Below are 15,150 nucleotides of genomic sequence, written 5' to 3'. Positions count from 1 at the left end.
ATTTGATATTCGAGCTGAACAAAACAGAAATGTCCCCAAGCTCACTGGTATTTTTAGCTAGAATGTAAACTCTAGTTAGTTTGAGGATCATGGTTTTTGTTTTGTTTTGTTGTTTGGAACACCATTGTAACCCCCGTGCATAGCCAACAATAGTAAATTAATAAACAATTGATGAACGAATAGATGAGTGAATAAGTGAGTAAATACTTAATTAAATGAAATACGAGAACAAGATGCTATAAGAATATGTACATAGAAAACTAAATTACACTAGGAGGTAAAGGAACCTTATTGGAACATCTTGGTTTCAGGAATTCCTCTAGGCTCTATTAACATTTCTATGAATCTTTTTAATGTGTGTTTTCTCCGGTATTAGTGTTGTTGCCTTAAACTGGATTATATGTTTTCATCTATCATTTTTGTGTTTGTCGTTTACTTAGATGAATATGTTAACATTTTGTTTCAACATTTCCCCAAGATAGATTACTTCCTTGGTTCCAGAAATTCCATCTTTCTCACCTGCCACCAGACAAGCCTCAATGAATGCTGGTCCAGAGGATACTGTACAGACTGGAGAATCATGCATGGAAGGTAAAAGTCACTGCAAATACTCCAGAGTGAGTTACAGTCCATTATTGGATAAATCTAGAACCCAACCAGGGCGGTTCATCTTCCCCACACATAAGTGACTAGACCCTGCTCCAATGATACTGGCATTGCCTCTAGACAGTTCTCTAACATCATTGGCAACAATAATAGGCTCACGTTGGTTATATGTACATTTATTTACTTCCTTCTTAGCTTCTAACCCAAGGACTCCTTTTTTTTTTTTATTTAAAGTGTGACTCACACTTGGGGCTTAGTACAAAGCACCAGATCTTTGCCTTTGATCTTTTATTGATCTCGCAGGCTGTGATTTGAATTCATTTCCTGAATGATTCATTTATCTCCATAGGAAGGTTCTTACATATCAATCTCTTGCCCTGGGAGTAGGACTTACATTCTCTGGATGTTAAGCTCAGTGTATGAGTTTTCTATGGCCTCCATAACAAAGTACCACAGACTGGGTGCCTTAAACAACAGAAATTTATTTTCTTGCAATTCTAGAGGCTAGAAGTCTGAAACCAAGATATGGTTGCGTTGACTCCAACTGAGGTCCCACTCCTTGGCTTGTATATGGCCATCTTCTTCCTGTGTCTTCACACGGCCTTGCCTCGTGTCTGTGTTCAAATTTCCTCTTCTTATAAGGACACCAGTCATATTGGATTAAGGCCCACACTAACGACCTCATTTTAACTTAATTACCTTTTTAAAGGCCTTAACTGCAAATATAGTCACATTAACAGGTATTGGGGATTAGAACTTCAACGTATGAGGCCGGGCGCGGTGGCTCAAGCCTGTAATCCCAGCACTTTGGGAGGCCGAGACGGGCGGATCACGAGGTCAGGAGATCGAGACCATCCTGGCAAACACGGTGAAACCCCGTCTCTACTAAAAAATACAAAAAACTAGCCGGGCGAGGTGGCGGGCGCCTATAGTCCCTGCTACTCGGGAGGCTGAGGCAGGAGAATGGCATAAACCCGGGAGGCGGAGCTTGCAGTGAGCTGAGATCCGGCCACTACACTCCAGCCTGGGCGACAGAGCCAGACTCCATCTCAAAAAAAAAAAAAAAAAAAAAAAAAGAACTTCAACGTATGAGATGGTGGGGGTGGAGGGGGGGAGATTCATTCAGCCCATAACCTCATAAATGATTTTGATTAAGTAAAACCTTATATTTGTCTATTCATTTTACTAGACAATTTTCAAAGCTCATTTTCTCCTTAAACATTTACCTTTTCTTGGTAAAGTTTGTAAGCATTACTAGTTCTTTTTTATAGATGGGAAACTAAAAATGAAGAATTATACTACTTATCCGAAGTTGAACAGTTAGTAGAAAACTAGGTCTAGACTTGACAACTCTTAGCTCTTAGTTCAGTGCAATGTTTCCCTGTTTCCTGTGCTGGCTTTTTTCCCCCAACCTAAATCCTCTTTGAAATAAGCTGAGTAGTCATAGCATATTTACTAATTTCTGCATCTAATAGCCTCATGACTTTTAGACATCTTGAGATACAGCAAGTTAACAAGAATGTAAGTATTTTTAAACATATAGCGGTCCCAGGCAAAGCACGTCAGCTGGACAACCTGACTCTTGCCTGGACCTATTTTAAGCTTAGACCTAAATGATGTCAAATTAGGCAAAAATAAATTGAAAGTTGTTTTATCAGCTGGTTGTTTTGCCTTCACTGTCCCAGGTACCTGGCTCACTGGAAGCACAGTAAAGGCAGAACTCATGGGAATTGTTCAGAGAGAATGACAAGTCCTACAAAAAGAATATATTATTGAAAGAATATGCTGCACAAATATCAAGAAAGAACATAGGTGATCTTGACTAGCTTCTTCTGTCTTTCATCCTCTGAGTCCAACACCCCCTCCTCAGCCCACTTAACTCACTCAGCAGATCATCTTTCGTAGTTCAAGGACTGCATATGTACAACACTTACCACCTGCCTATCACCCTGCTGTGCTATTAGGCTGAGTGGAGAAGTATTTGTAAAGCACTTTCTGGATTCTTAGATGAAATGTGTTTATCAAATAAAACATACCTCCAAGTGTTTCAATCTCAGTTTGAAAGTCACTTCCTAGATCAAAGTGATGTACATCAACGTGGCAGGAGATCTACCTCTGGGCCAGAAATGCATTAAACGAAGGGTCATTGATATACACCTGGTCCTATTATCCTGCCACGAAGAAGAGTTTCCAGTTTTAGAAAAAGAAAGCCTCAGTAGCACCTCGAATTCCAGGATGCTCTGTGGTAGGCCCAGGCAGGAAAGCACTTACTTTATGAAGGAATCTTTTTGTCAATAAATACGATAATGTGGCTCCTCTGAGTGGAGAAATACAAGCTAATTAGGACTACATTTTTAACCAATGGATCTGACACAGTTTCTTTAGTTCATGCAACTCGTCAAGATGAAAAGATAATATAACAGCAGTGTCCAACACTAAGTTTTTAAAGAACCTTTCCTGATTTCTCAACTCTTATTTCAGAGCTTCTCTCATGTGCTTTAAATGAGCCAAGGGTCGCCAACATTTACTGAGGACCTGGTATATGTCAGAAATTGTTCTAGTGGCTAAGGCTGCAAGACAATGTCCTTGCCATCATGGGGCCTACACTCTGGTGGGTGAGATATAACAAGCAAGCAAGTATGCCAGAAAATGCAACATGCAATATTTCTTAAGACATGTGAGTTATGAAGGAAAACAAAGCAGGCTGGATAAGAGGATAGAGAGTGCCCTAGGACAGGAGTTGGGAGGGAGAGCAATGAAAGAATCCTCTCAGAGGTGGTGTAGTGCTTTTAAAATATGTCCAGCAATGCTTTGACACTCTTCCCATCAAAAGTAGGGTTTATGTGTGCTTCTATTGAAGTTGGCTGGGCCTTTGTGACAACCTTGATGAGTAGAAGGCAGAGGAAGTAACACTGTATGAATTTTAAGGCTGGGTTACAAAAGGCCATGCTAATTCTGCTGGTTTATCTGAAGATATCTGCTCTGAAAGTCTTTCACCACTGTGTAGGAAGCCACCTACGAGCAGGGGGGTGGAGAGAGAGAGATTCCCAAGGACACCCAGTTGTTCAGCTGCCCAGCTGACTGAGTCTTCCCAGCCCAGGTGACAGACATGTGAGTCAATAAGCCATCAAGATGACCCCAGCCCTAGCCACCATCTGACTACACCTATGTGGGAGATCCATGAGAACCACTCAACTGAGCCCAGGCAACCCCTGGATTTATGAGCAAAGGAAATAATTGCTATTCTTTTAAGATACTATTTTGGAATGGGTTGTTACACAGGAAAAAAAAGGGGGGGGGGGGTAGAAGGTGATAGTCCATTAAGGTCCGAATGAATTTAGAGAGGAAGCTCTGTGAGGGTCTGGATAAAGTTTTCCAAGCTAAGGGAAAAATAAGTGCAAGGCACTGACGTGGCATGTTGGAGGCACAGCAAGCATGGTGTTAGAGTAGAGTGAGCAAAAAAGAGAGTGCAAATGCCCCTGGGGAACAGGGAAGGGTGCAGCTCTACCTTGCAGGCCATGGACAGGTGTTTGGATTTGAGTCTGAGCTTGCTGGGAATACTGAGAGGAGTTGGAGAGCAGAAGTAACACTCAGGTTTGTGTTTTCCAGTGATTTCCATGGTTGCTGGATGGAGAATTGACTACTGGGGTGTGGACAAAAATGGAGGCAGGCAAGAAATAATAGTGATTTGGGCTGGAGTGAGTGGTGCCCATGGAGATAGTAAAAAGCAATCAGGTTTGGGATATGTTTAAATATAGTACCGACAGGACTCACTGTTAAGTTGCAAGTGGGAATGACACACATAGAGGTGTCAGATATGAGTCCCAGGTTTTAATCTGAGTAACCTGATAAATGGTAGTGCAGGGTGGGTAGAGACGAGTAGAGAAATCAATAGGTATTTTCCAGACATGTTATGTTTGGGATGCCTATTAGATTTTTCAAGAAGAGATGTTGACTATGCAATTGGTCACTGGGCTCAGGGAAGCAATTGCACTTGAGATACAGCTGTGGGAGTTGTCAGAGTCTAAGTGGTATTTCACCATAGGTATAGATGTGGGGATGTCAGCATATAAGTGGTGTTTTACCATAGATATAGATGTGATGTTGTCAGAATATAAGAGGGTATTTCATACCATGAGGCTGGAAGCAAGGGAGTGGGTCTAGAGTAATGTGGAGAAATGCGCCAACATTTTTTTTTAAGTTACAACATGTTTGTATGCCATTGAGAATGATTCAGTAAAAGGGAGGTATTGATGCTGCAGGAGAAAAGTGGAAGAATTATAGGAACGAAGTCCTCGATTAGGTTAGAGCAGAGGAAGCCAGTATGCAAGTGGACTGGGGAAGCTCCACAGGAGCATCACAGACCTCACTTGGCTGAGGTGCAACAAGGGAACTTGACTGAGTTGCAATTGCCATTTCCTTGTTAGCATTCCTCATTAGATTGTAAGCCCAGAGAGGGCAGGGATCCTTCGTAATGTGTTCAACATTATACTACAGTTCCTGATGCAACGTCTGGCTCATCTGACAAAGTTGATAACTGTTTGCTGTGTTAGATGGACAAGTAAACAAATTATCCTATTTGGCCAAATGTAGTTCATAAATAAACATCTGTTCACTTGCATGGAATATAAAAATGAAAAACTTAGGAGAATATAACCAAAGTAGGAGGAAAAAGTGACATTTTAAATATCTTCAGTTTGTTAGATATCCAAAACTTTTCTATTAATGAATGTTTGGATATTTTCTAGATTGTTGAGATAAATTGAATTAAAATAAATTAAATAATAATTGCTAACATTTGTGAGTGCTTATATGTGTCAGGAATTCTTCCCTTAAGCCTTTATATTATCATCTCACTTAATTCTTATATCATCCCTTAAATATCTACTACTGTTATTATTATTACACTTTAAAGATGAGGACCTGAGCCACAGAGATGGTAAGGAATTGCCCTCAGATTAGACAGCAGCTACTTGGTGGCAGAGTAGGAATTGAAACCCAGACAACTTCTCTCCAGAGCCCAGGTAACTAGTCACTTTCAGGCCTTCTAATCCCCAGTCTACTACGCCTTCGCTATTTAAAAAGTGAGGAATAAATTAAATATGAAAATAACTCCACTAAAACATACCACGTAAAGTCAAAGGATGAATGACAAACAGGGAAAAATATTTGTAATTCATATCAGAGACAAGACTAATTTATGAATTGATCATAGAAATATGTAAGAGAAAGACAGGAGACTCAATGGAACAATGGACAAAGGAAATGAATAGTTTGCAAAGAAAAACATACATATGGCCTTTAAGTGTATGAAAAAATGTGCAATCTGACTCAATAAGAGAAAGGCAAATTAAAACCGTGCCGAAATAACTTTTTTTTTTTAAATCTCTGAGGTTGACAAATATCAAAAAGTTGGCCTACAGTTGCTGTGGCAAGGCTATGAGAAACAAGTACTCTCTTACCCTGCTGGTGAAAATGCAAAATAATACAAATAGGGCAATTTTAGCACTGTCACAAAGTGATTAGCTTTTGACTCAGATCACTCTGGGAATTAATCCTCAGGCACACCTAACCACTTACAGAATGATACATAAACAAGGATATTCATTGCAATATTATTAATAGTGCAAAAGATTGGAAACACCCAAATGTTCACCAGTAAGAATTAATCAGCTATGAGAATGAAGAAGCTCCCTCATACTGACTCAGAGAGTTATCTAGGATATGCCATAAAAAAAAAAAAAAAGGGAAAGTAAAAGATAGTATATATAATATGATTATCATTTGTGAAAGACTGGGAGAGAATAAGATTACATATGAGTCTATGGTTTAAATCCACAAAAGAACTACTGGAAGGATACTTAGAAACTCATATATGTGACATCCTGTAGAGGTAGGATCAGGATCAGGTGGGGGTGAAGAAGTGTTTTTAAAACACTTTATACATACTTTAATATACTTCACATATAATAACACAAACCTCACAGAAAGTCATGACTGGGGAAAGTAAGATATTCAATGTGTACCGTGTTTTATTTTTGATCTTTGAACCATGTGCATATTTTGTTATTTACAAATTAGAGAGAAAAAGTACTGATAGGTACACTCACAGAGCACTTCCTGTTTACCTGGCGCTGTGTAAGCATGTTGTTTTTGTTATCTCAGGTATTCCTCACAGCGGGAGACATTATCTTTCCCACTTAGCAGGTGAGGGACAGGTTTAGAGAAGTTAAAGAATTTACTTAAGGTGCAGAGCCAGTAAATTGTGGTGCCTGGGATCAAACCCAGGCTGCCTGGCTCCAGAAGCAGTGCTCTGAGCTACTAATCTACGCTCAGGGTGGTTTCTAACATTGATGGTCTACCTTGAGAAACATAAGACATGATGTCCCCCTCATGGCCAGTTCTCATGGCCACATTAATCTTCGTTTACGAAAAAAAAAGAAGAAGAAGAAAAAAGAAAAGAGAAAAACAGTAGTTAGAAATCCCTGACAGTTCTCCAGTAATAATAGGTCACTGTAGCTGTGGCTAAGATGTCTTCAGCCATGGGAGAGCCCTGAAGGCTAGTTGTAATTCCAACCCTTCCTTCCTAAACAAGAAAGATATCAAAGTGAAAGCACAGCAAGGTTATTATTTTTTTAAATACCTGATATTTATTAAGTTCTTACCATGCGCCAGGCACAGATGTCATAAGTACATTACATGTATACCTATTTAATGTTCACAACAAAAACCTTATTAGATAGATGTTATCATTACCACTGTGATGAGTTGAATTGTGCCTGCCCGCCATCCCTGAAAGGTATGTTGAAGTCCTAATCCCCAGATAATTATTTGGTCTTAAGTGTCAAATAAGATTGGGACCTTATTTGGAAATAGGGTCTTTACAGAGGTAATGAAGTTAAAATGACATCGTTAGGGTGGGCCCTAATCCAATCTGACTGGTGTCCTTTTAAAAAGGGGACATTTTTATAAAGACACACACAATGGGAAGATGATGTGAAGATGGTCTTGTGATGATAGAGACAGAGACTGAAATGAGAGACCTGAAACCAAAAAACAAAATACAAGGGAGTGCTGGCCACCACCAGAAACTAGGAGGGACCCTTCCCAGAGTATCTGAGGGAGCATGGCCCTGCCAACACCTTGATTTCAGACTTCTAGCCTCCAGAACTGTGAGACAATGCATTTCTTTTGTTTGAAGCCATCCAGCTTGTGGTGCTTTGTTACGGTAGTCCCAGGACATAAATAAAACCACATCTTACAGACGAGGGAACCCAGGTACAGAGAGGCCAAGCAACCCGCCCAAACTGACACTGTTGGTAAGTAATGGGGCCTCGACCTGAGCCTGAGAAGTCTAGCTTCAGAGGAATGCTTTATTCTGAGGGTAAATTTATATTTTTAAAAGTTATTTTGCAATTTTCAGTTAGCTATTATTCAAACAAATCATCTCACTTCATGACTGAGGGCTCTGAACACTCTGTTTTGACTTCAACCCCCGTCAAAGGGCAAAGCACAGAGCGTTCAGAGCAGGGCAACCCGGGCAAACTCAAGAGGGCATAGCAATGGGAGCCCACGAAGCTAAACCAAACTCAGCCGTGCAGCTGCTGGAGCTGGGGTCCAGCTAAGGGGGCCTTCCGGTTCTCCCTGAAACAGCTGAGTGTGGCCAGGACCCAGGGGGTACACACTTCAAAGCAATAGAAGCTCCCCCACAGCCCCTCATTTTTGATCAGCAGGAGCCGCAATCTAGGAATGTGTGTTGTTTGAATTATTATTATTATTTTTTTTTAGCTTAAGACAGGGTCAGGTGAAGTTCAAGAGAGCTAAAGCAACTTGGAGGAACTGCCTTTCTACATTCCTTTTGTGCCCAGATGCCCACCAAACAAAAATATGTCCTGAATGGTACAATGCTTTACAGATAATATGGAAAGAGGAGGGATGAAGGAAAGGTCTGGTCGAGCACTGGATGCAGCGCCCATGTTTGTCTGTCTAGCACCTCTGGGTGCCCCCTCCTGAAAGATGCAGCCCTGTGAATAACCCACTTGGTGAGTGGAGCCCAGGCTGAATGGTGGCCTCCAACTGCAGCCAAGAGGCAGGCGAAGATGTACTGGAGACAGACATCAAAGTTCAAAACAGCATTTGGGTAAGCCAAGAGTCAAATGACCAATGGGGAATTAGAAGCAGATTAAGGTTATGTCTGAGCAGAGGAACAGGGCCAGGGCAGACATTCCCCCCAGCCATACTGCTGAAGTGAGGAATATTTCAGTACTTTCACCAGGACAGATCATCCTGTATTGAATTACACAGTTCGATGTCTATTCCGATGACTCCAGGTTGGAAGGAAGGATGCCTCATGTGACCCTAACCTCCACCATTTCTTGGTACAGTGTAGGTGTTCAATAAACACTTATTATCTGGGTGATTTGTTTCCTGGGTGACTTGCCATAGGCTTTGCATTCCTGATTAGGATCAGAGAAAAAGGAGAAAAAGTGTCTTCGGTCAAAGCCTGAGTGACAGGTCTGCATCACCACAATTCTGGAATGGAAGAAGTATGACCTAAATCCCAAATGGCCCTAAACAAAACGCATGCCTCTGAACACAACTCAGGATGTCAAGGAAAAGAAACAAAATAGTTAATCTTTGCCTAAAGTGGAGGCAAAAGGGTGATGTATCCAAATGTTAAAGGGGTCAGACATTGAGGCAGAGTGAGGGAAAGATTAATTTCCTTAATTTTAAACTTCTTAGACATCAGGCACTAATAAACCCAGGTTTATCACACACTGGTGAAAACAAGCTTTATTTTATAATTCCAAATATTTAAAGAATACCTCAATCTTAACATTTGAGTGTCTTGTTGAAAATAAATACCTAGAAACAGCAGCAGATTTCCATAGAAAACTTGCAAAGATGCACCCTATGTATTTTCTTATCTTTTTTCTAAGTTTAAATGCTAGGGCTCTGTATATTGCAATGTGGATTAACATTGTTATGTACTTTGCTGCTAAAAAGACCTTGAAATGCTAATCCTACAGGAAACTTCCAGAGACAAGCAGAAAAGTAACTGACTCACCTGGGCGTGTACTCTGCTGTGAGGACGCTTATTTCTAAAATGCAGATTGCAGCTGCAAAGATCCGGTAGGCTGACATGCTGCTCTTGCTGGGTGGCTGCGAGTGGGGTGGCAGAGCAGGTCGGGTAAGGCATTTATTTGCAAAGGGCCAGAGGACAGGGAACAAGTATTGTTTGTCTGCATTCAGGGTTTTTGTCAATTTGGGTGGCCTGGGTACTGAAGTCCAACCAAAGGAGAATAATTTTGTAATTCTTGGCCTCCTGCTTTCTCATATTGACAAGTAGATGTAGGGCAATGGGCCTGTGAATGCTGAAGTCCCTAAGATGGGCAGCAGTGCTGTGTGAAAACGGAAACAAAGGCTGGGCACGGTGGCTCACGCCTGTAATCCCAGCACATTGGGAAGCTGAGGTGGGTGGATCACCTGACGTCAGGAGTTCGAGACCAGCCTGACCAGCATGGTGAAGCCCCATCTCTACTAAAAATACAAAAAATTAGCCAGGCATGGTGGTGGGCTCCTGTAATCCCAGCTACTCTGGAGGCTGAGGCAGAAGGATCGCTTGAACCTGGGAGGCAGAGGTTGCGGTGAGCCGAGGTGGGGCCACTGAACTCCAGTCTGGGCGACAAGAGCAAAATTCTGGCAAAAAAATTAAAAAAAAAACAACCCAGAAACAAAAATAAAGAACCCCCAGCAGTTCTTATTTTGCAAGACTCGAGGGGTTGGGTGGAAGATGAGGGAGTATGCAATTTTGGGGGAAAAAAAGCCTGTGGATGCTTCTCATGGAGGCATAAAGTCAAAGTTAGTAAAGAACTGCACTTAATGGAAAGGATGGCACAGACGTAGATGCTTCTTTTTTTTTTTTTTTTTTTTTTTTTAAATCTGCAAATGGGCTGTGTGGGTTATTTCCATGTGAGCAAATGCATTTACAATCCTGGCTTTCCTTATGGGCAGAGTGGAACATTTTGAAGAATGAGATGTAAACTCCCGAAGGCATTAAGGGCATCCACCAGAAAGACTGGTCTCCTTATCTCAGCATCACACATGTCAACAAGATAGAATCTGAGATAGAAAACTTGTTCCTGCCCATGAAAAAGAATTTCCCCCTCACATTTCACGCTTCCCAGCACTTGTGGGAAGAGCAGTGCATTTTTGGGAACATCAGAGAATGTGAACATCACAACTGCTCTTAAAGCATTGACTGCAAAAATAGAATGACCCGGGGACTCTTGAGAACAGTAGTGATGGCTGCCCGCTGTCCGCTCAGCTCTAAGTTGATTGACTTGTGATGACACCCTGCATCCATGCTTTCAAAATCATGCTTTTGTGGTTCATTCTAACGTGTAGCCTGGGTTGAGATGGAGGATGACTACCTTGAGAAGAAGGACATCAGACATCTCTGGATATAGTTCTTAAAGGGACTTCATCAGTATTGTTATTACCTATAGGTAAATTTCAAACATTAGCACATATAAAGACCTGCAAAACAAGGGGTGGGGTTGAGGGAAGACAGAATATACAGCTATTTTGTCCAATACTGCCTTACCTTTTCCACTGATCTTCCTACCTGGGGTAAAAGGTATCTACTTTCACCTACTTTCTTGGTCCCTCTCCTTTTTATGCAGAGAATTTGAGGTCTTTAATGGGACTGATCTCACCTCTTCCTGAGCTTGCTGTGGAGTGTAGACCATGCAGAACTGCCAAGTAACAAGATGATTCGAATGGAGGCCACAACTCTTGTAACTATGTCATGGGATGAGTCCATGCCTGAAAGACACTTCCTGTGAGTCTTGGCTAATAACAGGTGGGCTACATTTGGAAACCGTACAAATCTGTCAAATATGCTGTAGCAGGGCAGGCGCAGTGGTGCACCCCTCTAATCCCAGCACTTTGGGAGGCAGACACGGGTGGATCACTTGAGGCCAGGAGTTTGAGACCAGCCTGGTCAACACGGTGAAACTTCATCTCTACTGAAAATACAAAAATTAGCCGGGTGGAGTGGTGTGCTCCTGTAATCCCAGCTACTTGGGAGGCTGAAACATGAAAATTGCATGATCCTGGGAGTCAAAGTTTGCAGTAAGCTAAGATGGCACCATTATACTCCAGCCTTGGTGACAGAGTAGGACTCTGTCTCAAAAAAAAAAAAAAAAAAAAAAAAACAAAAACACCCGAGACTGGGTAAATTACAAACAAAAGTGGTTGAATTGACTCACAGTTCTGCATGGCTAGGGATGCCTCAGGAAACTTACAGCCATGGTGGAAGGTGAAAGGAAAGCAAGGCACGTCTTAAATGGCATTAGGAGAGAGCAAGAGTGAGGAAGTGCCATACTTTAAAACCATTAGCTGGCTGGGCATGGTGGCTCACGCCTGTAATCCCGGCACTTTGGGAGGCCGAGGCGGGTGAATCACCTGAGGTCAGGAGTTCAAGACCAGCCTGGCCAACATGGTGAAACCCTGTCTCTACTAAAAATACAAAAATTAGCGGGGCGTGGTGGCAGGCGCCTGTAATCTCAGTTACTCAGGAGACTGAGGCAGGAGAATTGCTTGAACCTAGGAGGCGGAGGTTGCAGTAAGCCGAGATCGCGCTGTCACACTGCAGCCTGGGGGACAAGAGCGAGATTTCGTCTCAAAAACAAACCATTAGCTCTCATGAGAATTCACTCACTATCACAAAAACAGCACAGGAGAAACTGTCCCCTTGATCCAATCACCTCCCACCAGGTCACTCCCTCAACATGTGGGGATTACAATTTGAGATGAGATTTGAGTGAGGACACAGAGCCAAATTATATTATATATTATATTTTATAAATTATATAATTATAATATATAGTATGTAATAATATATTACATACTATAATGCATACTTATATAATCTATATATTATATAAATATATAAAATATAGGAATAATATGCTTTACATTTTTATAAGGCTTTTAACTCTTTCTTGTCCTTAACATTTATCATGTGTCTGACATGATTTGAAATGAGGCTTATGTTTCTGTGTGTATGTCACAGAAATAAAGCATCATCATGCGTTAGACTAGAGCAGTGAACATAATAACATTTTCATTTGTAGAACACTTACAGGCTTCCAAATTACAAAATAAATGTTTATTGAACTTCTAATATGTGTCAGGCCATATATACATATATATGCAATTTCATTTAGTCCTCAAAATAACCTGTTTTACAGCTGAGGGAATGGAGACACACTGAGATTACATCATTTGTCCAGCATTAGCCAGGGATGGGTAACTGCAAATTTGTACTTGCTATATCTGGCTCCACATCTCAGGCTTTTCCTACCTTGCTATCGCTATTGTTATTATTTTAACTATGTCATGTTGCTTATAGGGTGCTTTACTATAAAATTTCTTACTGAGTCCTATCAACTCCATAGAAGGTAAGCTTTTATTCTAGTCTCACAGATGAGGCTCAGAGAAATACCTGCAAGGCTACACACACAGAAGAGGCAGGGGTGAGAGGTGAACAAACCATGTCTTTAAACTCTGATTCTAGGGTTTTCCACTCTGCCGAGGGTTTTCACCAATCAGTTGCCCTTTGTTTTCTTCTTAGTTTCAATTTTCTTGGAACTTTGTGATAGTGAACTAAGTTTTTTACTTAATAATACTTTTCCCAGTTTTTAAGGCAGACACAGGCATATGTACATTAAAACTCTGACCTGCAGGCAGAAACACTTAATTTTTACTGATTTGATATAAATGTGTTGAGGGTCATTTCCATTTGGCTCTTTTATAGTGATGGAAACTGTTTCTTGAAAGTCATTTAGCAGTAAGTAAAGGGATCTTAGTGTACAGGGATCTCATTAGGAATGCCTGCCCCATTCCATAGCTGTTTCTTTCCGACTGTCCAAAGATCCACAGGTCTCGCAATACCACGGTGAAATTTTAGGGCTTCCACTTACAACATGTGTAGTCAGTGGAGATAACTAGACTCATTGAATAGAGAGAACTTGGAGATCACGGTCAATTGCAGGTTTTAGGTGTGTCTTATTTGCTGTTATGCCCCTCACAGCTAGCATTGCGTCTAGCACATTTATGAATTACAAGCACTAACAGATGAATGAATGAATGCAGATTGGGAAAATGACATCCTTGTTCTTAAGGTCAAATGGTTAGGGCAGGGGAAGCATCAGAGCCCAGCTCTCTTCCTTGTTGGTCCTGTGCCATTTTCCTTCTAGCACTTTCAGATGAGCTCTTTTATAATGAAGGAGGAAAGAACAAATTTCTCTACTGAGTGGTTCTGGAGCTGTTTGTGAAGTTCAGTCGAGGTGATGTAAGTCTGGCTGTCCCTTTACAGTAATAAGGATTCCTGTGGCTTAGATCTGTTTACCATCACATGGAACTATGTAGGGCACACTTGATTACATTATAGCATTTCATTTTAAAGGAAGACTCAGCACAATCCTCTTCTCTTTTGAGGTTCTCAGTGTCTGTCTATGCCATGTCCTACCCTTTTGTTCACCAATACTCTTGACTATTTGTAAGACTCCCTCCCCACTCAGACTCCAGCCTCTTCTCCAGTCATTTCAGGATTTTCATGGGTGCCTCTCTGCCCTCCTCTTTTCTGATTTTGCCAACTCTATCAATATTTATCTTAATTCCATTCAGCCCTCTGCTATACCCCATTTCTATGGTGATCAATTAGTCTAAGTAGGTACAAGTGGAGGCAGCATCAGACACACCCCAGAAGCATCCTCCACTCAATTCCAGTCCAGTCAGGTTACCCTGTAACTTTTAGAGCAGTAATGATTCTGCTTTCTTATAAGTAAGATAAAATAATGATTGAAATCAACCAAGTGAATAAAGAGTTGAGAGAAAATTCTACAACCAATATCACAAGGAAAACTTAGTCATAAAGAATTTCAGAGTTGGGCTTTTTTTTTTTTTCCTTCCATTTTTAACAACCTCATCTTTCATCTCTGCAGAAGGCCAGCTTCTTTGTCACTGAGCAGCCCACACCATGGTCTTGCTAGAGACAAGCACTTGTCTTGTACGTGGATTTCAGTACGTGGTAGAAGTTTAGTAATTAAATACAGGACACAATTCCAAGCAAGGGCAAATGAGGGGCTTGGCCACTCATCAGGTGAGATGACAAATGGCTGGCCCTTGTCCATCAGCATTGCTGTAATTACGACGTGTTAACAGAGCTGCTGCTAGTACATAGCCTTGTACATGTCCCTGTTGGTCATATCAGCCTAGATCATGAGTTTTAATTATTTTTAGCAGAAGGGAATTAGCTCAAAACATATCATTTCCCAGCAATAATTATTTGTTTTGTTATTTAGCAACCTCCTCAAATGGTAATAGCTTAAATATTTACTAGGGGCTTTGGGGCAGCTCCCATCTTTTCCTGGATTTTGTATTAAACCTATTCCGGGAATATGGGTCAGAGTCCTCACTCATCAGGTTATTCCACGGCCAACCAAACTCCTGAGTTAGCTACATCCTCTGTTCCCT

At 41.2% G+C, this 15,150-nt stretch overlaps 1 protein-coding gene across 1 annotated transcript in view; it reads right to left on the bottom strand.

Annotated features, from left to right (window-relative positions):
• C9 (complement C9) overlaps window positions 1–12,452 on the bottom strand; it is an 88,271-nt gene extending 75,819 nt beyond the window's left edge. The window contains exon 1 of the mRNA XM_007961457.3: window positions 9,674–12,452. Coding sequence (XP_007959648.2) covers window positions 9,674–9,750 — 77 coding nt within the window. The 5' untranslated portion in view covers window positions 9,751–12,452. The remainder of the gene's footprint in view (window positions 1–9,673) is intronic.
• Window positions 12,453–15,150: the final 2,698 nt, after the last annotated feature.

The sequence above is a fragment of the Chlorocebus sabaeus genome, chromosome 4 (genome assembly GCF_047675955.1).
Source record: "Chlorocebus sabaeus isolate Y175 chromosome 4, mChlSab1.0.hap1, whole genome shotgun sequence".
NCBI lineage: Eukaryota > Metazoa > Chordata > Mammalia > Primates > Cercopithecidae > Chlorocebus > Chlorocebus sabaeus.
This window is presented reverse-complemented; position numbering and strand designations above follow the sequence as displayed.